At 33.7% G+C, this 23003-nt stretch overlaps 1 protein-coding gene across 1 annotated transcript; it reads right to left on the bottom strand.

Annotated features, from left to right (window-relative positions):
- Positions 1-2564: 2564 nt before the first annotated feature.
- LOC123205993 (diphosphomevalonate decarboxylase MVD2, peroxisomal-like) lies at positions 2565-6574 on the bottom strand. The gene is made up of 10 exons (XM_044623081.1): positions 6190-6574; positions 5483-5681; positions 5151-5214; positions 4937-5000; positions 4767-4847; positions 3946-4032; positions 3500-3657; positions 3366-3414; positions 3074-3198; positions 2565-2990 (listed from the first exon to the last, which is right to left on the bottom strand). The coding sequence occupies exons 1-10, from the start codon at positions 6400-6402 to the stop codon at positions 2768-2770; spliced, it is 1263 nt and encodes a 420-aa protein (XP_044479016.1). The 5' UTR covers positions 6403-6574; the 3' UTR covers positions 2565-2767.
- Positions 6575-23003: the final 16429 nt, after the last annotated feature.

Below are 23003 nucleotides of genomic sequence, written 5' to 3'. Positions count from 1 at the left end.
TAATCATAATTTAATAATAATAAGTTATACCAAAAAGACACTTAAAAGTCAAAGAAAATTTGAATATATATAGTAGTTTTTCACTCAACACTGTCTTGAGTAGACCTGATAGCTTATGTTATCAAGTTATATTCGTATTATGTCAGTTAAAGTTTTGTGGTAAAATTTATAAACTCTAACCTAACCTAAAATAGTTTCGTGTAACAAATTTACAACGCTAAATTGAACCGAAATATTTTCGAATTAATTTGACCCAATCTGAATTAACCCAAATTACGCAACTAACAAAGTCATGTCAAAATATAATATATAACGATATGATTTGTTACGAAATAACACACTTTATCAAATATCATGAAATACCATGATTTTAAAAAAAAAATGTGAAAAGACATTTTAACACGAAATAATATTTTATCAAAACAAAATTATTTTATTTCAAGTTAATACTAATGGTTTCTTTTTTGTCTTTTATTTGATCAGTTGTAAGGATAAAAAAAGAATATCATAATCAAGAACCTAAATAAATCTACAACTTCAACTTCAACGTAATGCAATAGATAATAATAAAATTAACAACTACATGTCAAATATTTAAGAAAGTTAGTTTTTAATTCATATGATGAATATTACTTTCATAAATAATAAAATTATCAATAAGTTTATTAATATGACACACCAAACATCAAAAGTTCATATTAATAGAACTTATAACACTCCAACGAAAAAAAACAAATAAACTACAAATAGTTTTTTACAAGTCTGTAAAAAAAAATTGTTATATTCGAATAAATCTCCTTAGTAAAAAATGATAAATTTCTATCAAAAGACCTAAGAGTAGCTTCTGCAAGTAGACAACTAACTAACCTAGACAATGTTTTTAAAAGCAAAATCATTTAAAAATTAATTTAAAGTAACTATCATAATTGCACTAATGAAATAACTAAATTTAAAGTAACTATCATAATTGCACTAATGAAAGAACTAAAATTAAGTTTTAACTGGAAAATAACTAATACGAAAGAGTGTTAGATCATTGTTTTTATTGAATATCTTGTTTGTTTGTATTAGTATTAGTAATATCATCTATGAACTCATTCAAATTAAAGTCATTATCTTCTGAATTAATATAAAGAGGAAATGGTGAAAAATATATATTTAAACCAGATTTGAAACTATAATAATAATAATTCAATAGAGTGTTACAAATTTTTTGGGTTAATTCGAGTCAATTCGGACTAGCTTCACATCAACCTGAACACAACCTAATTTTTTTTAGGTCAACCCAAACTATTTTTCATATCGAAAATTATAACTTTAACCTGATTTTTTTTTATATTACATTGAGTCAGATTAACAAATCGTGTCAAATTTTGTCAGATCTAATTATATCACTATTTGATCTTCATTTATAAAATAGTAAAACAGTTCTGCTTAAAGAATTTTCACTCTCTCTATCTCTCTATATTATTTGTATAAATAAAATATATTTCAAGACTTCTTAAGTTGTATTTCCATATTTTTAATAATTAAAAAATTAGCAATAGAAAATTGAGAAAATGATTTTTTTCATAGTAATATTATATATATAAACAATATATTTAAATATTGATATATCACCATATGATTAAATATCACTTTATTTTTAATTTAAAACAGCTCAATCACATTATGATATATCATTATTTGTACTTAAAATTGTACAGATAATTTTATTGATTTTTTAAACTCATTTTCATGTAATTTAACTTCATCAAAACTTTTATATTCCTTGTTGTTAAAAAAAATCTTATTTAATTCTATATTAAACAAAATAATAAATAAGAATAGCTTTTAGGATTGTATTAAAAATTATAGGCTTTCTCAGACAAAGATAGAACATTGTTGATTCGATGGGATGCCTTCATTGTTTTGACCTTGACGTTGTCAATGATGTTAGCAATCTCGAACTCGTATTAACATGGCCTTGTCGGTTAGAGTTTCCACACAGATGTGCAAATTCAAGAGATTAGTTTATTGTTTGTGGGGTTGATTCGAATTGAACAGTATCCAAACAGGGTGAAACTCATTTTCGAAGGAGCTCGGTTCAAGCTCGTCGAGTCTGGAGAATAACTCGTTCATGTTTGGCTCACTTCATGAATAGAGAATTCGTGTTTGACTCAGATTCTTGTAAACAAGTCAAACTTAGCTCGAATTCACCAAACTTATTCAATTGAATTTGGTTCCCTTATAGATTGTGCAACATCATTTAAAAAAATTTTCAAATACATTTTAACTTGAATTTATATATGTCACGCTCAAATTTGAATTCGTTTAAACAAAACTCATATCAAACTCAAACAAACGTATTTCAAGTCCACCCTTAATTATTTATCATCGAAGATGATAGACAATTAGTGATATAGATATTTTGTAAAAGGAAATTCTCCATTTCCAAATACATTACAGTACCACAGGAGTTTTTTTTTTCGTAAAAATAACTTTTGGGTTATTTCAGACTTGATCTTATGAGTTTACTCACTTTGCAGAAAATGTAGACAGGGTGAGGAAAAAAACCAAGAATATTAATGCCAAAATATTTATTCATTATTTGTCTCAAACAAGAGCACATGAACCTCAAATAAATTAAACTACATGCAACACAAACTTCAAATTTGCCATATAAATTCAGATAATCACTTTACAGTAATCTCTGATACATTGAGTTATGTAATCATGCTAATATCCAGATAAAGCATGAAATGAAAGAATTATGTATGCTCTAAGCTCAGTTAGGCAACCCAGTTTCAGGGTTGAGAAGAGCCTTGCTTTCATCAGAAACTAAAACAGGACCTCTCCCAGGCTTTGTGCAGATGAAGTAATTGATTTCGCCTTTGTATTTCTGGGCTGGAATGTTATTTATTTCGGGCGGGGATTGCTGCAATGCTTCAATATCCTTCAGATGCTCAATGCCAGCATCATGTAGAATTGACTTATCACCGAGCACATAACTGAAAATGAAAGAGGAAAAAATTAGAAGAAATTAAAATTTAAATTATCATTCAAGAGGAGGATGCTCTAAAAGAAAACTTACCTGTTCAAGTCTCTATCAGAATTTGGGGGGAAGAAGAAAAGCAGCCTCTGAAGCAATTGAGCTGCAACATTTCTATTTCTTGCAATCAGAACTGCATTCGGCCCAGCATCAAAAGTATAAGCCACCTGTCAAATTTTCTACGTCAGGTACATGATCTGATAAGCAGAATAAAATTTTTACTTCTAAAAAAAAAATTATAACGGCCACAAGGCAGGAGTAAATTCACACTAGGGCATCAATAGCCGATACATCCTTAACAAGCAGGTCAATAAGGTTGTAAAAACAATCATACCTGAGCTGATCCTTCAGAACGGTTCCACTTTTCAACCAAGTCAATGATCCTGAAACAAGTTTCCACATAAATATCTAACCCTGCAATTGATGATGCAGATGATAAGCAAATAAACATAATAATAAATGACTTACTTGTGGGATGTGTCATTCATATAGAAAATAGGGGGACATGTATCCAAGCAGACAGCATGAAACTGATTACTATCAGCACAGGTCAATTGTGCAAAAGATGAAAAATTGCGATTTTTTATGGCCTCTTCCATTTTTACTATGCGTTTCGGTACAATTTCCTATAAAAATTCAATAAATGAAGAACATGTTAAATCTCTTGAACAATCTCAAGAATTTGACAAATGTTCAAGTAATAAGGGCTTTAAAGCAAGAGCTCAGGAATATTATCACACTAAAAATACTCTACTCGAGGTAAATTACCCAAAAAGACAAGATACCATGAGAATTTCAATATATTATCATCTAGAGTAACTGCTAGGTAGCTCTGTTGTAACAATTGTGTATAACTTCAAAATGTCACTCAAGAAGAAAAATGGCAGACGTCAGATAGTAAAATCAAACTGCACCTTTGCTCTATGCTGTAACAGCAAACTTGTTTCAACACTGTCCCGCATTCCTGAGGTGCTACTTGTTTCCTTCTGCCGCGAACTCACCTTAAATTTATATTTAAAAATGTGTTTAAATAATCAGTTGAGCACAGAAAAGTCATAACACAGATGTGCTTAGGTTACATGTCTCTACAACCAATTTGATACTTGATAGTTATCTCGTTAACTTAATTATAGCTATATGATACTTCCTTTTTTTTTTTTTTTTGTGAGGATAAAAAACTCAATACTTCATATTCAAATGGTAATAGTTCATCTCAAAGGCAGTTAACCACAAAATTCCAAATGGATACTTGAAATGGAAAGGAATATGTAAAACAGAGTGGACTTGTCTATAAAAAATAATAGTACATGGAAAAAAATCATAACTCTGACTTAAACAACATAGGACTCCTATTTAGGTAAGAGACAGATAGGTCAAAAAAACAGCATTTACATACATAAATAGTGCCCCCAGATGAAAATCCTAGCAAACCATTGACAATAACCAAAGACTTACATTCAATGTAATCATAAATCGCTGACATTGAAAAAGATGCACATGGGAATGCATCTAAACAGAGAGTTCAAACTTCAAAAATCTTAGTTGATTACTATTACTCTCATAAACAAGTTAGGAGTAAACTAAAACAGCAATTTGTGGAGGTGAAAAAAAAACAAACCAAAACAACTGAGATAAAAAACTGGCTATGCAAAATTTCAAGGAAATGTAAGGGTCCAAAGCAACCAGTAAAGTTGTTCAAATGATGTAATGCCAAATGGAAAAACGAAGTGCATACCACAGCAATAATAATAACAAGCTCATTCCAGTGCTCCTCATCTACGAGTTGAACTGCAAGGCTGTCACTTCCATTTTCATCCTTCACATATTAGTAACTGTCAGAATTAGTTGCTCTAAATAAATATTTCTTGGCAGATAAACAAAGATGAATCTCAATATTAATCTTACTCTGCCCATAATCCACTTGACAAATCCACCGAATAGACTACGACAAGCACTGCCTGAACCTTGCCTATATGGGGACATTAAGTACAAGAAGTATTTTAAATCCTATTTATAAGAAAGTACTCAACAATTAGATTAACATAATACAAAGAATACCAAGCAGCTAGAGGCATGAAATTTTATGTGTGTGGGTGTGTATAAACTGAACAAGGCATACCTGGCTATAGCAGAAAGCTGGCTCAGAGTTTCTTTCAAATTCATCAGCTTTGCAAGGGAAAAAACTGCAAAATAATCAAATAAATTGATGCTGAATTGCTTTTGTTTCAACTAAATATATATATATATATAATCCCGTAAACAGAGATATTCATATCAAAGCTTATATAATTGATCTGTAGGTTGCCAAAAGCAGGACAAAAATGAATGTCACACATACACATACATTATATCATTACCATCTTCCACCAATGAACTTTCAAAATATAAGCACAACACTCCGAATGAAAATTTTTAAAGAGAGAGTAAAGAATAGATAAACATATATATTACCAAGACAAGCAAAACCAGCAGCAGAGGAAGCCAATCCAGCAGCAGTAGGGAAATTGTTATATGAAGCGATATGCACATGCAATTTTTCCCAGTCCTTTTTCTCTATCTTGATACCTTTTTCCTTATCCTCAACGTCACATGCCCGACTTCGAATTTCCCTCAAACAACTTTGGAATCTCCCTCCAGAAAGAGAAATTTCCTACACTAACCAGCAAAAACAAAAAGTGCCATGAATCAGCACTACCCAAAAAGATAATAACCTTTAAGAGAATAAATCTCAACATCCATGATGTGATCTTGATTAAAAAAATAAAAACAACTAAACTACTTTGCTATTCTTTTTTCTCATAATAAAGCAATAAAAAGATGACATCAAAAGATTCCATCACATGATTTATTTTACTGATTTCACTAACAAAAATTATAATCTTTGTATTCCAGAAATTAGAAATCCAACCACTTTTCATATAAGTTTACCCACTGGGAATTTTACCTTTTCCTCAACCCTAATAGTAATACTTTTTTCTTTCAAAAATATTAGCTCATTTATTAAAATATCACAACACAAAACTGCAACAAAATCAAATCATACAAAATACCAACAAAAATTTTCCTCATTTAAAATTCATTCTCTCAACATTAATCAACCCTATCAAATCAAAATACCACTCTAAACCCGGATTTTTTTTTTTTTTAAAAAAACCCACCTTTCCATTGAGCCACATCCGATCCTGCTCAAAACCGGGACTGACAGCAACGGTAGTGGTGGTACAGAGGTGCTTGGGATCAAGCGTAACACTGATACTATCATTAACAGGCAAAATTAGGGTTTCAGCTCGCTTGCCCCAGTATTTGATAACGGCTATGTTGGTGGGCGTCTGAGCCGTGGCCATCAACACCCATTTGTCGGATTCCGCCATTGAAGTCAACGAAGAGCAAAACAAAAACAAGAGTACTGATGATATTAAAGGGTAAGCGTTGGTGGTGAAAGATCTGAAAGGCAGATGGAAGGGGGAAGTTTAAATAAGGAGAAGTTGAAGAAGAGACAAAGGTGGCACAGGCACAGGCACAGTTCTCCCTCGGTCCCACTTTAGTGCGTCGCCAGAAGGTTAATTCCTTCTCCTCGTATTTGCAGGTCATTGTCAAACTGTGACAGGTTGGTGGGTGACTATCTTGCTCTCCTTTTGGTAATTTAATTTTAGGCCAGAAGACTATTCCCCCTTAGGTACAGTGAAAATTCAAATTCCTATATTGTAATTTTCAAAAACTCAAAAATTTATTTATGAATTAATTTTCGTTAAAAATTTTAATTAAAGTTAAGGATAAAATTATCATTTATTAAAAAATTTTAAAAAGTAAAAATTTTATCATATTTTTCTTTTAAATTTTAAAAATTTAATAATTTCTTTTCACTCAATGTTCGAAAAGTAACTATTTTCTTTTTAAATCCCTAGGTTTTCTTTCTTTCCTTTCTAGTAATAGTAACATCTCCAACATTATCATTGTCTCTTCTTGAATAGAGATTCGTCGATGAAAAGATGTCTTTTTATCTCTTTATCGAAAGAGACAAAGAGACATCTTCGTCTCTTCTTCTTTGTTCAGAAAGAGACGACTATCGCTTCAAAACCAAATTGCATCACCATCGCACCAGAATTGGGTCATCGTTGGATGTTTCGTCACCATCTAACATCAAGAGAGAAGAGGAAAAGAGGCCACAAAATTAGGTCATCATCGTGTCAAAAGTGTAACACCCACAGGTAAATGCAAGGGCATTTCAATCTTTTTTTCTAGTTTTAAATTCAATGATTAATAATTTTTGAAGGTACACGTCTGTGTATGAAAGCATACATGGTCGTGTTTGGTTGACAGAAAGTTAATTTAATAGATCTAATTGTAATCGCGGAGAAATTGGGAGTTGTCTTAGTTATGCAATTTGATACACGACCATATATAGCCCATTCATGCCTGTTTATCGCATCCTAAAATTAAAATAAAAACGCGATCAACCTTAATTATCTCATATTTTGATTCTTAATCGCAGACTATTGAGAGAGGGTCATGGGAGGATAGTTGCTTGGACACCTCTGAAGTCATCATCGATCACCAAAAGTCAACAATTTCGAGAAGAGTTCATCGACAAGCATAAGAAGTTAAGTGGTGTTTTGGCTTGACTTCAGTTTATTAAGCATGATTAATTGTTGTATGAATATTTAAAAGGACTTCTTGTATGGTTTATAACTTGAATATGTTGTTTTATGGTTTATGTGGCCAAATATGTGATATTGGGATGAGAACATGGGATTTTTTCATCATAGAATTTTATATAGGGTTGTATGAGTTAACGACTACTGCCCTTGCATTTTGAATATATTATGAATACCATGTATGACTCTTTGACATGGTCATTGGCTATAAAACACTATGGATATGCATGTAAAATTTCTATGGCAATGTATGACACGATTGATGTACTGTTAGGATAAAGGTATGCTTGAATGTTTAATGTTCTTAGATTGATACAATGAGACTAAATATGCGTTATGGTTAAAAGAATGGTAGAAACAACATGTTTAGGATGTTTAAAGACTATTGTTTGTACCCAAGTTGTTTGAGTATTGTCTCAATCATGATCAGAGAGGCATAGAAATCCTAGGATACGATTGTTAGATAGCAACACACAATCGTTTATAGTCCTTTACACACCAGTGTGTCGTTCTAGAAAATTCAAAAGTCTGAGATTCTCACACTTGTTCTGAGAGAAAACATGCATGACTGTATAGTATGAGACACACACCCATGTATAACTTTCCAAAAGTGGATGGCTTGCAACAAAAGACACATGGCAGGTACACGTTAAGCAAAGTGCATGGGAGTGTGTCCAAGTCACCTCCCCGTGTGCACCTGTTCTATGCACAATCATGTGTTAAGTACCACACACTCGTGCATATGCACGTGTGTAGGTCGAAAAGCACACGATCATGTACCTTTAGAGAAAGACAAAAGATGATTATACCCTTAGGCTATGTGCATAAAAAGGGAAAGTTAAATAAGAAAAATAATGAGCTATTAGAGGATAAAAAATTCAAAAAAGATATAGATAAGATGTTCGACTATGTGGACGATAGTACAAGCTCAGACTGAGTCAAATCTAAGTGAAAAAGCCAACAATCTTAAGCTAGTGTTACACATTTAGATAGTTATCAGATATGTGCATAAGTGATAATAATTGTGAAAGTGGTAGGGTTGGATACCCATGAAATGCATCATGCACTCTATAACAAGGCACATAACCACCCTATTCAATTTAATTAAAAATAAAATTATTTTGTCTTACAAAAATTAATAAATAAGAATAAAACTATTATAAAATCAATTTTAATATATAAAGTGAAACGGTAATCAGATTATTAGACTCTAAAAAATGCATCATGAGAGTTTTATTGTTATTATTAAAGGTAAGTTTACTATATTTAGAATTACAAATTTACCCTATGGATAGCAAGTGATAACATGGGCGGAGTCTTATAGATAATGAAGATGCTAAGGGGGAAAAATGAAGGTTTAAACTAGATGCTCAAACTTGGGAGTAGTCAATAAAGCCAAAGAAAAAAATAAAATAAAATTGGGTTGATAAGATTTAGGCACATTTAGTAATTAAAAAAAAAAAGTATGGGCATGTGCTCTTACTGATATTAAAGCAAGCAGTTGGTAGATGTAGCCTGTTGTTTTCTAATGTTATGGCTTTGATTCTATGTAACAATAAAGTTTAGAAAGTCATAATTGCCATCATAGAATTTGTTGGCAGTTGATAGTTCTATCAATCTATTATTTATTATGTGTTTCACAAGCTTCTACCGTAAATTCCACTCATGAATTTCTCAATTAAATTGGAATTCAAACGGAGAGACAAAGAGCAATATTATATGCACATAATTTTAAATAGATAATTACAGATGACATGTCATCATGTGATTAGGTGTTATTTTTTTTTTAATTTAAAATCATTAAAAACTATGAACATAGAGATTTATTGAATTATAATCTAATAACATAGCAAAACATTAATACAACCTAATCTCTCAAGTCTTGACGTTGACTCAAATCAATACATCAAAGACTTGCTGCAATATATCTCCTAGTTAATGGCAAGCCTTATAAAGTTTGTGGGAGTGTTTTTTTTAGTAGGGATATATGCGCAACTTTATACACAAATAATGACATATCACCATATAATTAGATAATTTTAAATTAAAGATAAAAGGGAAATTTTAAAAATTAGGCAAAATTAAAGGGGTCTAAGCGAAATTGCCCAAAAAATTCAGGTTAAAGCAAAAATACCCAAGTTTTGTGAAATGACGAAAATGCCCCCATATATAAACACAGCAAATTTTCACTGTGTAATTCAAAGAAAATTCGAATTTTTAACGCATCCCACGGCAATCCCACGACGAACGTCATTTTCGCCGATTTGCTTACTTTCCGGCAACCGAAAATGGAAAATAATGTTATCACATCTCCCGTAATCTTGTTTGGATCAAGTTATTGCTCATATTATTGAGATTTGATTGAGATATTTCGATTTGAAATTTTAGGGTTTACGGTTTGAACAATGCTTAAAATGTTTTGATTCTTGGTTGTTTTTGTTGAATTAATTGAGGGGTTTTGTGTTATACAACGTGTAGATTAGATTTATGTAAAAATCGGTGGCTAAAACGACCAAAATTTGGCCGGAAATGACTGTCGAAGCGATCGGCAGTCGACTGGGAACAGTGTTTCCCACGTCAAAATCAATATCCCACGTTCAGCCTAATTTCGGGGGGCGAACTTAGCTTTTTAAAACAATTGGGGCGACGTGGGAAATCCTTAGCCCACGTGGGGTTTTTTTGATATTTATCACGTCAACGTGAGTTTTGCAAAATTACGAAAATGTCCATATATATAACACAGCAAAAATTGCTATTTCCCACGTTAATATCAGCGAAATTACTGTGCATTTCTCTGAAATTTCAAAGCATTTTCACGTCACCACGTTCATCCCACGGGCGAGCTGATTTCCGTCGATTTCCGTCGATTTTCTTGATTTCCGGCACCCACAAATGGCAAAGAAGGTTAGTATATCTCCCTTAATCTTGTTTGGATCAAATTATTGCTCATATTATTGAGATTTAATTGAGATTTTTCGGTTTGGAATTTTAGGGTTTACGGTTTGAATAATGCTTAAAATGTTTTGATTCTTGGTTGTTTTTGTTAAATTAATTGAGGGGTTTTGTGTTAGACAACGTGTAGATTTGATTTATGTGAAAATCGGACGCTGAAACGACCAAAATTTGGCCGAAAATGACTGCCGAAGAGATCGGCAGTCCGACGTGGGAACAGTGTTTCCCACGTCAAAATCGTCCAGTCCACGTTCAGCAAAGGTTGGCTGATTTTGGGGGGGAAAAGTAGCTTTTTTAAACTATTGGGAAGCTTGGGAAATTCCTTAGAACACAGTGGACCTTTTAGATTTTCAGTTTTCATGAGGGGGTAAATTGATATTTTTCTTATCTAGGGTTTTTGAATGTGTACTTTTCGAATTTTATATCCGTTTTTTCTGTTCTAGGGTTTTTCAACTTTTAGAATTCGAATTTCAATTTCGTTTTTTCGAATTTCATCGTTTTACGCGATATAGACTCGTATTTTTAAGATTTCCGAAGGATTTTTCGATTATTCCCATTCTAGGATTTTTCAACTTTTAGATTTCGAATTTCAATTCCGTTTTTTCGGATTTCATCGTTTTACGAGATTCTGACTCGTATTTTTCAGATTTCCGAAGGATTTTTCGATTATTTCCATTCTAGGGTTTTTCAACTTTTAGAATTCGAATTTCAATTCCGTTTTTTCGGATTTTATCGTTTTACGAGATATGGACTCGTATATTTCAGATTTCCGAAGGATTTTTCGATTGTTCCCATTCTAGGGTTTTTCAATTTTTAGAATTCAAATTTCAATTCCGTTTTTTCGGATTTCATCGTTTTACGAGATATGGACTCGTATATTTCAGATTTCTGAAGGATTATTCGATTGTTCCCATTCTAGGGTTTTTCAATTTTTAGAATTCGAATTTCAATTCCGTTTTTTCAGATTTCATCGTTTTACGAGATATGGACTCGTATATTTCAGATTTCTGAAGGATTTTTCGATTGTTCCCATTCTAGGGTTTTTCAACTTTTAGAATTCGAATTTCAATTCCGTTTTTTGGATTTCACCGTTTTACGAGATATGGACTCTTATCTTTCAGATTTTCGAATGATTTTTCGATTGTTCCCATTCTAGGGTTTTTCAATTTTTAGAATTCGAATTTCAATTCCGTTTTTTGGATTTCACCGTTTTACGAGATATGGACTCTTATCTTTCAGATTTTCGAATGATTTTTCGATTGTTCCCATTCTAGGGTTTTTCAATTTTTAGAATTCGAATTTCAATTCCGTTTTTTCGGATTTCATCGTTTTACGAGATATTGACTCGTATTTTTCAGATTTCCGAAGGATTTTTTGATTGTTTCCATTCTAGGGTTTTTCAACTTTTAGAATTCGAATTTCAATTTCGTTTTTTGGATTTCACCGTTTTACGAGATATGGACTCTTATCTTTCAGATTTTCGAAGGATTTTTCGATTGTTCCCATTCTAGGGTATTTCAATTTTTAGAATTCGAATTTCAATTCCGTTTTTTCAGATTTCATCGTTTTACGAGATATGAACTCATATTTTTCTGATTTCCAAAGGATTCTTCGATTGTTGTCATTCTAGGGTATTTCAACTTTTAGAATTCGAATTTCAATTCCCGTTTTTCGGATTTCACCATTTTACAAGATATTGACTCGTATTTTTCAGATTTCTGAAGGACGTTTTACGAGATTGAACTCGTATTTTTCAGATTTATGAAGGATTATTCGATTGTTTTCATTCTAGGGTTTTTCAACTTTTAGAATTCGAATTTCAATTTCGTTTTTTCGAATTTCACCGTTTTACGAGATATGGACTTGCATTTTTCAGATTTTCGAAGAATTTTTCGATTGTTGTCATTCTTGGGTTTTTCAACTTTTAGAATTCGAATTTCAATTTCGTTTTTTCGGATTTCATCGTTTTACGAGATATGGACTTGTATTTTCAGATTTTCGAAGGATTTTTGGATTGTTGTCATTCTAGGGTTTTTCAACTTTTAGAATTCGAATTTTAATTCCGTTTTTTCGGATTTCACCATTTTACGAGATATGGACTCATATTTTTCAGATTTCTAAAGGATTATTCGATTGTTTTCATTCTAGGGTTTTTCAACTTTCAGAATTCGAATTTCAATTTCATTTTTTCAGATTTGATCGTTTTACGAGATATGGACTCGTATTTTCAGATTTCTGAAGGATTTTTTGATTGTTGTCATTCTAGGGTATTTCAATTTTTAGAATTCGAATTTCAGTTTTGTTTTTTTGAATTTCATCGTTTTACGAGATATGGACTCATATTTTTCAGATTTTCGAAGAATTTTTCGATTGTTGTCATTCTAGGGTATTTCAACTTTTAGAATTCGAATTTTAATTCCGTTTTTTCGGATTTCAACGTTTTACGAGATATGGACTCGTATTTTTCAGATTTTCGAAGAATTTTTCGATTGTTCCCATTCTAGGGTATTTCAACTTTTAGAATTCGAATTTCAATTCCGTTATTAGGTAGTTAAATCTTGTTTTTTAAGTTTTGTTATTTCCTTTTTTATTATTTGGTATTTTCCATCTTTTATATTTTTTCCACGTATACATTTGTTTACATATTTGTTTTTACTCATGTCTAACAAATTTTTTACATTGTCTCAGGATATTTCTCGTAAAAGAAGACGGGTTGACAGCGAGCTGCGAGTCCCCGACGAGACCAGACACTTCCGGGCAGAGGCGATATGTCGTGCACAGCGTGCCGCATTATCTCGGATTACTGCTACATTGACCCCAGATCAGCTACGACTATTTGGGAGGACATGTTTCGGGTATCTCCTTCGTTTACCCGAAACCAAATTCTCGGGGATGTTGGTTCATGCGTTTCTACTCCGACAGCTACATCGACCCTCTGCCAGAGACGAGTTTTGGTTCAGGGTTAGTGGGGTTGATGTGAGATTTAGTCCGTTCGAGTTTGCACTAGTGACAGGTCTATCGTTTAGTTGACGGACTGATGTCTCTTCATATATACCTCGCTCTTCCGGACATAGGATCAGAGATACTTACTTTCGAGGATTTTCGACGGTGCAGTATCACGACTTAGAGCGTATTTTCTTGTCGAGGCCATGGGGGGATGACGATATTGACGCTGTCAAGATGGCCTTATTGTATATTCTTCACCTTGTTTTGTTGGGGAATGATCGACGAAAGAAGGTGTCCACGGATTACTTCCAGTTAGTTGATCATTTGGACGGGTTTAATTTCTACCCGTGGGGCGTTGTTGTGTGGCAGATGACATACGATTCTATGTCACAGGCGAGTGACAGAGTCTGTTCTGGATGGATGCCAGAAATCCGTAAATACGACCTTTACGGATTTCCGTTCGCATTTCAGGTAAGTTTTATATTATCATTTATATATATTAATTGACAAAAATATAAATTGATTTATTTACATCGTAAATGATTATATTACAGTTTTGGATATACGAGACTCTAGAGACGTTACATGATTGGATTGACCTTGTCGATCTCTATTCGTCCCCCCGGATGTTGAGGTGACGTACGCGAGACGTCCCTAGTGGACTCATATAGGGCGTATTTTCACTGGTGATCCGGTATGTACTAGTTAATTAATAAGTCGATTAATTCATTATATGTTACAATTATTTTGACTTAAATATCTTCATCATTAGGAGGATGTCACATTCCCTCTTGAGCCATCATCGATCGAGGAGGGTTTACCGTGGTACGCTGAGATTCGTGAGTACACCGGTTTACCCGATGCTGATTCTTCCTCATCTTCTTCGATTCCGATCGCTACTAGAGACGAGGCTTCTCCATCCTCATGCCCTTCAGATGTACCCGTCGAGACTTCTGAGACACATGAGGAGCCCATTCAGCATCCTGTTATGGATCAGTCGATATGTTCCCCTGTTGTTCAGAGCCCACGGACAGACCATCCTGCAGTGGAGGACCACCCTGGACTGGAGGACGATTCTACCCATCATGCCACCGAGCAGCGTCCCCCATTCGTATCACCCAGTTTTTCTACATTAGATGCTACATTAGCGCACTGGGGTGCTACGATTTTACGTGAGATATCGAGTTTTTGTGACGATATCTCTTCCCAGATGACCCGATTACGTGACGATGTCTCTTCCCAGATGACTCGATTAGAGGATCGTATGACTCGTTTGGAGGACATCGTCACGCGTACATATCCAGCCTCCGTCGCTCAGGTTGTAAAACCACTTTTAATTTATTACTTATATAAAATGTCTACAGTGTTATTATTCTGACAACTATTATTACATTTGCATAGGAGAGGGCCGAGGATATCCCATCGACATCCCCTGTTGATACCGCAATACCATCCTGTCACCCACACGAGGTCCGTATGATATTTCAAATTTATATTTATTGTTAAATGACATTATTATATTATAGTATTGTTATATATGAAATGTTACTAATTAAGTTATTATTACTAATATCTTAGGGTAGTGCCCCGGAGGACGCACCGGTTAGTCCTTCTGTTGCGTCGATCGAGGGTACTCCCCGAACACCTTTCCCGGAAGTCCAGGTTAACTTTATTTTTAAATAGTCATTGATTGATCTATCTTTTCAATTATATTATTTATTTAATGATGTTTTGACTGTTTTTCAGGACGAGCGATTATGGTTACTTGCTGATATCCCGAGCTCGACCAAAAAAATTATGGATATTGGTTCACAGGAGGAGGACTTCCAGGAAGACGATTTTGAGGCCATCCCTATTGAGGTATATCAATCATACTTAGTATATAAATAGTTGTATATATTGGTCATTGAGATGTTCAAAATTTGTATTTTCTAGTCCACCGAGGGAGCACGCGTGGTGGACTTGACCGTGCTTCAAGATTCTCCAGCTAAACCTCCTCCCGCATACGTGGAGAAGGTAAGATAAATCGATTAATGCTAATTGTTACGTAAGATGAATGATGAATTAATTATTTTTTTGGGATCATGCAGATGATTCGTACAGCACGTGGTCGGATCGTCCGGAAGGGTCCGCTGGTTCGCACCCCGTATATGAATCCACTCAAAGGGAGGGCGAAACAGCGACCTACGACCTTTCCATCCTCTGCCTCTGAGCGTGAGGAATCTTTCCTCACGTGGTACACCAGCGCCGCGACTTCCGACTCACATGATGTCTATTTCATCGGGTCGAAGTCAAAGCACAGCTTCTGGAGGCTTGTTGTAGAGTTGCGCGAATGGTTGACCGACGATGTGAGTTGTCTATACTATATAATTTGATAAAAAGTTAAATATATTTATTAATAACTAACACATGAACTTGTTTATACCATTTTAGCATGTGGATTCCTTTTTGGCTTTATTACATCGGTAGCAGGATGATCACCAGTCGACTATCTCACAGCGTTGGACGACTGCCCACACATTCTTCGGAGGCCATATTGAGATGGCCTGGAAGAGTTGGCAGACCACCCCAATTGGCGAGTTTGAGTTTTCGGGGCTCTTCACGAGGATGGTTGATGCAGCGTACACCCCGGGATTGTTATACAAACCATGGGGGTTGGTCGATCAGGTATAGTTTATATATATTTCTATTGCATTCAAGATGTTTCAAACGACAACGATAAGTAACTAAAATGTCTCATTGTTTATAGGTTTTAATCCCTATAAACTTCGAGAACGCGCATTGGGTCGCCGGAGTTATAGATTTCCGTGAGTGGTCGATTACGGTGTACGATTCAGATATTTCATATTCGGGGAATATAGGGACTCTGGAGCAGCGCATGCGACCGTACATGACCTTTATTAGAGGCGACGACTTTTTGGGCAGCTTCTAGGAGGACTCCACGATGTGATCCCCTCACTTTACATCGAGCGTCGGATGTTCCTCAGCAGGGGTTGGGCTCCGGTGACTGTGGCGTCTTTATGTTACGATTTTTTGAGTGTTTGGCATTGGCACGGAGCTACGTTTTTCCCCGAGAGTCGTCTACCTCTATGCGTCGACGATTAGCGACGCAATTGTATTTTCATTGTATCGAGTAGCTCACGGATATATATTTATCGTTATTTCTATGTTTAGATGTATATATTTATTGTATGTTCATATGTGTATGATATATTTTATTTATGGTTATATATGGATGTGTTGTGTATTTGAGTTCATTTTTTAAATAATCTTGTCATAAAAAACCAATAAAAATATATAATTACTCAAACATTTACACACTTGAAACAATTAGAGAAAATATAGTAATGATGAAATAAATTAACACTAAATTTATTACATCAAATGACAATACAATTACATATTTGAAACAATAATAAAAATACATCGGTTAGATACACCTGAAGTACAACAATGAAGAATCATATAACAAACAAAATTGAGTATAAGCATGTCAAGATCTCGTTCCTTTGCCTTTTGTATGTGAACGCTGGGGGGCGGAGCTCGGGACTGGTGCTGGGGATTTACATTGGGTTCGTGTATGCCCCGGTTCATGGCAACGACTGCAAATCCTCGGTGTAACAATTTCTCCTTGTGATGGACGTCGATTTCTATTGGACGGACGACCTGGACGACGACTATCAAGGACGGGGGGCAATATAACTTTGTCTTCCGGTGAGTGTAACCAATCACATTGATTTCCAAGAGGATTGATTGGTTCCTCATATATTGCACGATAAATATCGGTGCGGAAGAATGGATGAACCCATGCGTGCACATTCGTTAGTCTCATATGTCGTGCAACGGCAATGGCATGCTTGCACGGAATACGTGAAAGCTGAAACTTTCTACACGTGCATGACATGTCACCAAAGTCCACAATACCCATGAATCCACCAATTCCAACAACCTGATGCCGAGTAGGTGTAATCGGTCGAACATCCAAACTTGTAGACTTTGAAAGACGATCACTGATCTTATCTTCCGCCCAAGGGGTGAGGAAGTTATGACATTCACCTATAATCCAGAAAAAATATTAAGAACACATTTGGTAATATGATTAACAAAGTGGAAAAAAGTATATGAGACAACTTTTAATTAATATCGATTTGATACTTACTTGCATGAGTTCTCCTCTCGTAAAACCATCGTTGCATTGTACCACGAATAAACTCCAAGAGCATGGTTATAGGTAGGCCCCGTGCATGTCTGACAAGGGCATTAAATGACTCAGCAATATTTGTGGTCATGATATTGTATCGATGCCCTGGAAAGTACGCTCTACTCCAACGGTGAAAGCCGACATCCCGTAGATAAGCTCCAGCTTGGGGGTTCATTGAGTTAATAGATTGCATCATTTGCCCAAATTCAGACTCTGTGTATGATTTAGCAGCTTTCCAATATGCACCCGCGACCTGTAAGAGGGAAAAAAATATGAAAACTCATTGTAAGCAAAATGTTTGAAAATGATAAACTGTTATAAATTTAATAACTTGTTTACAATATACCTTTGAGTCCCGTTTATACTTTGCCCGCATGTTACACAGAAGGTGATGACAACAACATCCATGATGGACATCTGGAAAGACTTCAGCCATTGCCGAGTAGATAGCATGATGTCGATCGGAGATTATTGCAAGCTCAGAGAGGTCAGGGATGCATTCTTTAATTCTCATAAGAAACCAACACCACGTGTCGTGATCTTCTTTTTTGCCGACACCGAAACCAATAGGGTATATTTGATTATTACCATCAAGAGCCACCGCGATAAATAAATGCCCCAGATATCGACCTTTAAGGAAAGCAGCGTCAATGCAAATAACGGGGCGAAGATATTGACTAAACGCACGAACGGAACATCCTAACGCCATGAAAAAATTTGTAAATCGATGCTCATCGTCTGTTTCAATAGCAGTAATGGTGCCCGGATTAGTACGTTGTAAATTGTAGCAATAATCTGGTAACAACATAAAAGATTCCTCCGGTGAACCCCTCAATGAATTGATAGCCCAATTTCTTGCCCGCCAAGCCTATGAGTAGGAAATATCAATTTTATATCGTTCGGCGATGTCTACAATTATTTCTTTAGGTCGATAAATTCGATCAATCATCACAAACTTTGATCTCATTAATTGACCTAAAGCTCGGGCCCCAGCTTGTCTGTGATGTGGCATGATTTGATCAACTAAACATGTGTGGGTAGGATTTATAGAGTTGATCCCCCACACATCACCGACAGTGGACTTGGTTGCATGTATATACCACTTACAATTTTCAGCCTTGCATTTAATTTCCCACCGTTTCTTGTCAGACTTTTTAACACCAAATTGAAATCCTTTTAGTAAGGCGAATTGTCTCATGGCGTCAATCAATTGGACTTTACTATGAAAAATATCACCAATCTTGACCCCATTCTCCTCTCGGATTGATCTGGAACCACTTGATGATGCTGATGGTTGTGGAGGAAAATCAGGAAGCCACCTAAATGGATCAGTGGGGACATTGTCAAAAAACGGCCCAGAATAATTTCCACCACCTGAAGTAGGATCTTCAAGCCGTAAACTATCTATACCCTCGGTTACTGATGTCATATACTCAGGCTCTACATTGTCTGAAGGAATGTCGGGCATATCGTTTCCATCGAAATCACCCCAATAGGGAACTATATCTTTTTCTCCATGAGCCCATGAGTTTGCAATATATAATGGGTCATTACTGAAATCAATCAACTTTTCCAAATCGTATTCTTTTTTGACCCAACTGCTTTCTTTTTCATCTTCATCCTCATCTTCATCTTCATCTTCATCTTCTTCCTTCTGCCCTTCAATTGGGGTACATGTAACAAAAACAGGAATACATTCCTGAAAGTACTGGGACATATCAAGAAGACCTTGCACATCTTCATCATTTTGGATCTGGATGGGACAGTCGAGCTCAATTTTTCTTGGCTTCATTGATACTTGAATGTAGTTTTTCATTGGATCAATACTACAATACTCCGTCAAAAGCTCAATAAATCCCTCGAATGTTGTTCCATAAGGGATTTTAATCAATTGTTTGGCTCCTCCAACATATTTCATTGTGTTGTTGCGACCTTGAATCCATTCTCCTTGGTAACGAACCGATGCATAACCCTCCATTTTAAATATCAATCCTGCAATGACAAGTTTTTGAAGATAATTATTCAGGTATAAAAAAAAATCAATAATAACTATGTAAATCAGCCGTACAATTATTAATAATTAAAAAAAACACCTCATATTTTTCTAATATGTTATTTATCCCCCTATAATTATTTAACAATTTATATAACACTTTCGTATGTTATCTTATATCAAAATGCATCTATCTGTTTATAACGTTCTATTTAAAACGTTTTTATAATATCTATACTTTGAAATAGATATTCAAATTCTATACTTTGAATTACTTTAAAATGTCAATAATAAATAATTTCTGCAGAAATCTGAAAAATACTAGTGGATATATCCTAAAACGATAATTTAAAAAAAAACTGAGCTTAAATTCGAATTCTAAAAATTGAAATACCCTAGAATGGTATTAATCGAACAATTCTAAAAAAATCTGAAAAATACGAGTTGATATATGCTAAAACACTGAAATTCGAAAAAACAAAACTGAAATTTGAATCCTAAAAGTTGAAATACCATAGAATGACAACAATCGAAAAATTCTTCAGAAATAAGAAAAATGTGCATTGATATATCCTAAAGCGGTGAAACTCGAAAAAACCTATAATTTTAATTATAATGCCCCTACAATGTTTAATATGAAAATACGTCCTAATTTTAATAACATTTCATTTGACACACTTATATGTCGTCTTGTATCAAAGCAATCCCTATATATTTTTAACATGTTATATAAATCCTATATATATTGTAAAATATCTAAAACCCCCATAGCAATGTAAAATATCCAAAAACCCCCTATATTTATCCTAAATTATTTTAACCCCCCATACTTGTCAAATATTACATTTAACCCCATTGCAATGACATAAAAAATTTACTTAACAAATAAAATTAAGTTTTAGGGTAAGATTGACATAAATACCTTTTTTTGATGAATAGTATTTTTCGAATCAAATTCAGAAATACGAACTTCCTTCGTCCGAACGAATCCCTACTAATTGATGTTAACAAAAAAAATGAAAATGAGAGTGAGAGTGAGTGTTTGAGTGATATGAGAAGTGTGTGAAAATAAAATGAGTAAGGAGGGTTTATATAGATAAGGGGAAGGGTATTTTTGACATTTTAGAAAAAGTAATAAAAATATATAAATAAATATGAAAATGCCTTTACAATGTAAAATATCCAAAAAACCCCCAATTTTTATCCTAAATTACATTTAACCCCTAATACTTGTCACATATTGCATTTAACCCCCATATTACGACATAAAAACTATACTTAACAAATAAAATGAAGTTTTAGGATAAGATTGACATAAATACCTTTTTTTGATGAATAGTATTTTTTCGAGTCGAATTCAAAAATACGAACTTCCTTCGTCCGAACGAATCCCTACTAATTGATGTTGAAAAAAAATGAAAATGAGAGTGAGTGTTTGAGTGATATAAGTGTGTGGAAATAAAATGAGTGAAGAGGGTTTATATAGATGAGGGGAAGGGTATTTTTGACATTTTAGAAAAAGTAATAAAATATATAAATAAATATTAAAATGTCTTTACAATGTAAAATATCCAAAAACCCCCCATATTTATCCTAAATTACATTTAACCCCCAATACTTGTCACATATTGCATTTAACCCCCATATTACGACATAAAAACTATACTTAACAAATAAAATGAAGTTTTAGGATAAGATTGACATAAATACCTTTTTTTGATGAATAGTATTTTTTCGAGTCGAATTCAGAAATACGAACTTCCTTCGTCCGAACGAATCCCTACTAATTGATGTTGAAAAAAAATGAAAATGAGAGTGAGTGTTTGAGTGATATGAGAAGTGTGTGGAAATAAAATGAGTGAGGATGGTTTATATAGATAAGGGGAAGGGTATTTTTGACATTTTAGAAAAAGTAATAAAATATATAAATAAATATTAAAATGCCTTTACAATGTAAAATATCCAAAAACCCCCATATTTATCCTAAATTACATTTAACCCCCAATACTTGTCACATATTGCATTTAACCCCCATATTACGACATAAAAATTATACTTAACAAATAAAATGAAGTTTTAGGATAAGATTGACATAAATACCTTTTTTTGATGAATAGTATTTTTTCGAGTCGAATTCAAAAATACGAACTTCCTTCGTCCGAACGAATCCCTACTAATTGATGTTGAAAAAAAATGAAAATGAGAGTGAGTGTTTGAGTGATATGAGAAGTGTGTGGAAATAAAATGAGTGAGGAGGGTTTATATAGATGAGGGGAAGGGTATTTTTGACATTTTAGAAAAAGTAATAAAATATATAAATAAATATGAAAATGCCTTTACAATGTAAAATATCTGAAAACCTCCCATATTTATCCTAAATTACATTTAACCCCCAATACTTATCACATATTGCATTTAACCCCCATATTACGACATAAAAACTATACTTAACAAATAAAATGAAGTTTTAGGATAAGATTGATATAAATACCTTTTTTTGATGAATAGTATTTTTTCAAGTCGAATTCAGAAATACGAACTTCCTTCGTCCGAACGAATCCCTACTAATTGATGTTGAAAAAAAATGAAAATGAGAGTGAGTGTTTGAGTGATATGAGAAGTGTGTGGAAATAAAATGAGTGAGGAGGGTTTATATAGATGAGGGGAAGGGTATTTTTGACATTTTAGAAAAAGTAATAAAATATATAAATAAATATGAAAATGCCTTTATAATGTAAAATATCTAAAAACCCCCCATATTTATCCTGAATTACATTTAACCCTATAGTGAGTGAGGAGAGTTATATAAATGAAGGGAGGGGTAATTTTGTCATTTTAGAAAAAGTTTTAAATAAATAAATATATATCAAAATCTTTTATAGTGTAAAATGTCTAAAAACCCTCCATATTTATCTAAAATTGCCTTAAAACCCCTATAGTGAGTGGAAAAGTTATATAAATATGAAGGAAAGGGCAATTTCGGTATTTAAAAAAAGTCATAGGCTTTTTTTTTTTTGGAACATTGATTTTGGGCATTTTGGCTTGGAAATAGTGATTTTGGGCATTTTGGCTTAATGGGAGGGCATTTTGGCTATTTTTTAAAATTTCCCAAGATAAAATAACATTTAATCACATAATGACATGTCATTATTTGTGCACATAGTTTTATTGAAAATGAAAATTAAAAAAGAATTATTTGCTGATATGGGCTTACAATCCATAGTC

This window comes from Mangifera indica, unplaced genomic scaffold (assembly GCF_011075055.1).
Source record: "Mangifera indica cultivar Alphonso unplaced genomic scaffold, CATAS_Mindica_2.1 Un_0021, whole genome shotgun sequence".
NCBI lineage: Eukaryota > Viridiplantae > Streptophyta > Magnoliopsida > Sapindales > Anacardiaceae > Mangifera > Mangifera indica.
The sequence above is the reverse complement of the archived record's forward strand: the minus strand, read 5'-3'. Positions and strand labels throughout refer to the sequence as shown.

Coding starts and splice junctions, on each gene's coding strand:
- LOC123205993 (XM_044623081.1), bottom strand. CDS start 6,402: ATGGCGGAATCCGACAAATGGGTGTTGATGGCCACGGCTCAGACGCCC. Junction 5,001..5,150: donor CAGCTTTCTGCTATAGCCAG/GTATGCCTTGTT, acceptor GTCCCCATATAG/GCAAGGTTCAGGCAGTGCTT. Junction 4,848..4,936: donor TCAAGTGGATTATGGGCAGA/GTAAGATTAATA, acceptor TAATATGTGAAG/GATGAAAATGGAAGTGACAG.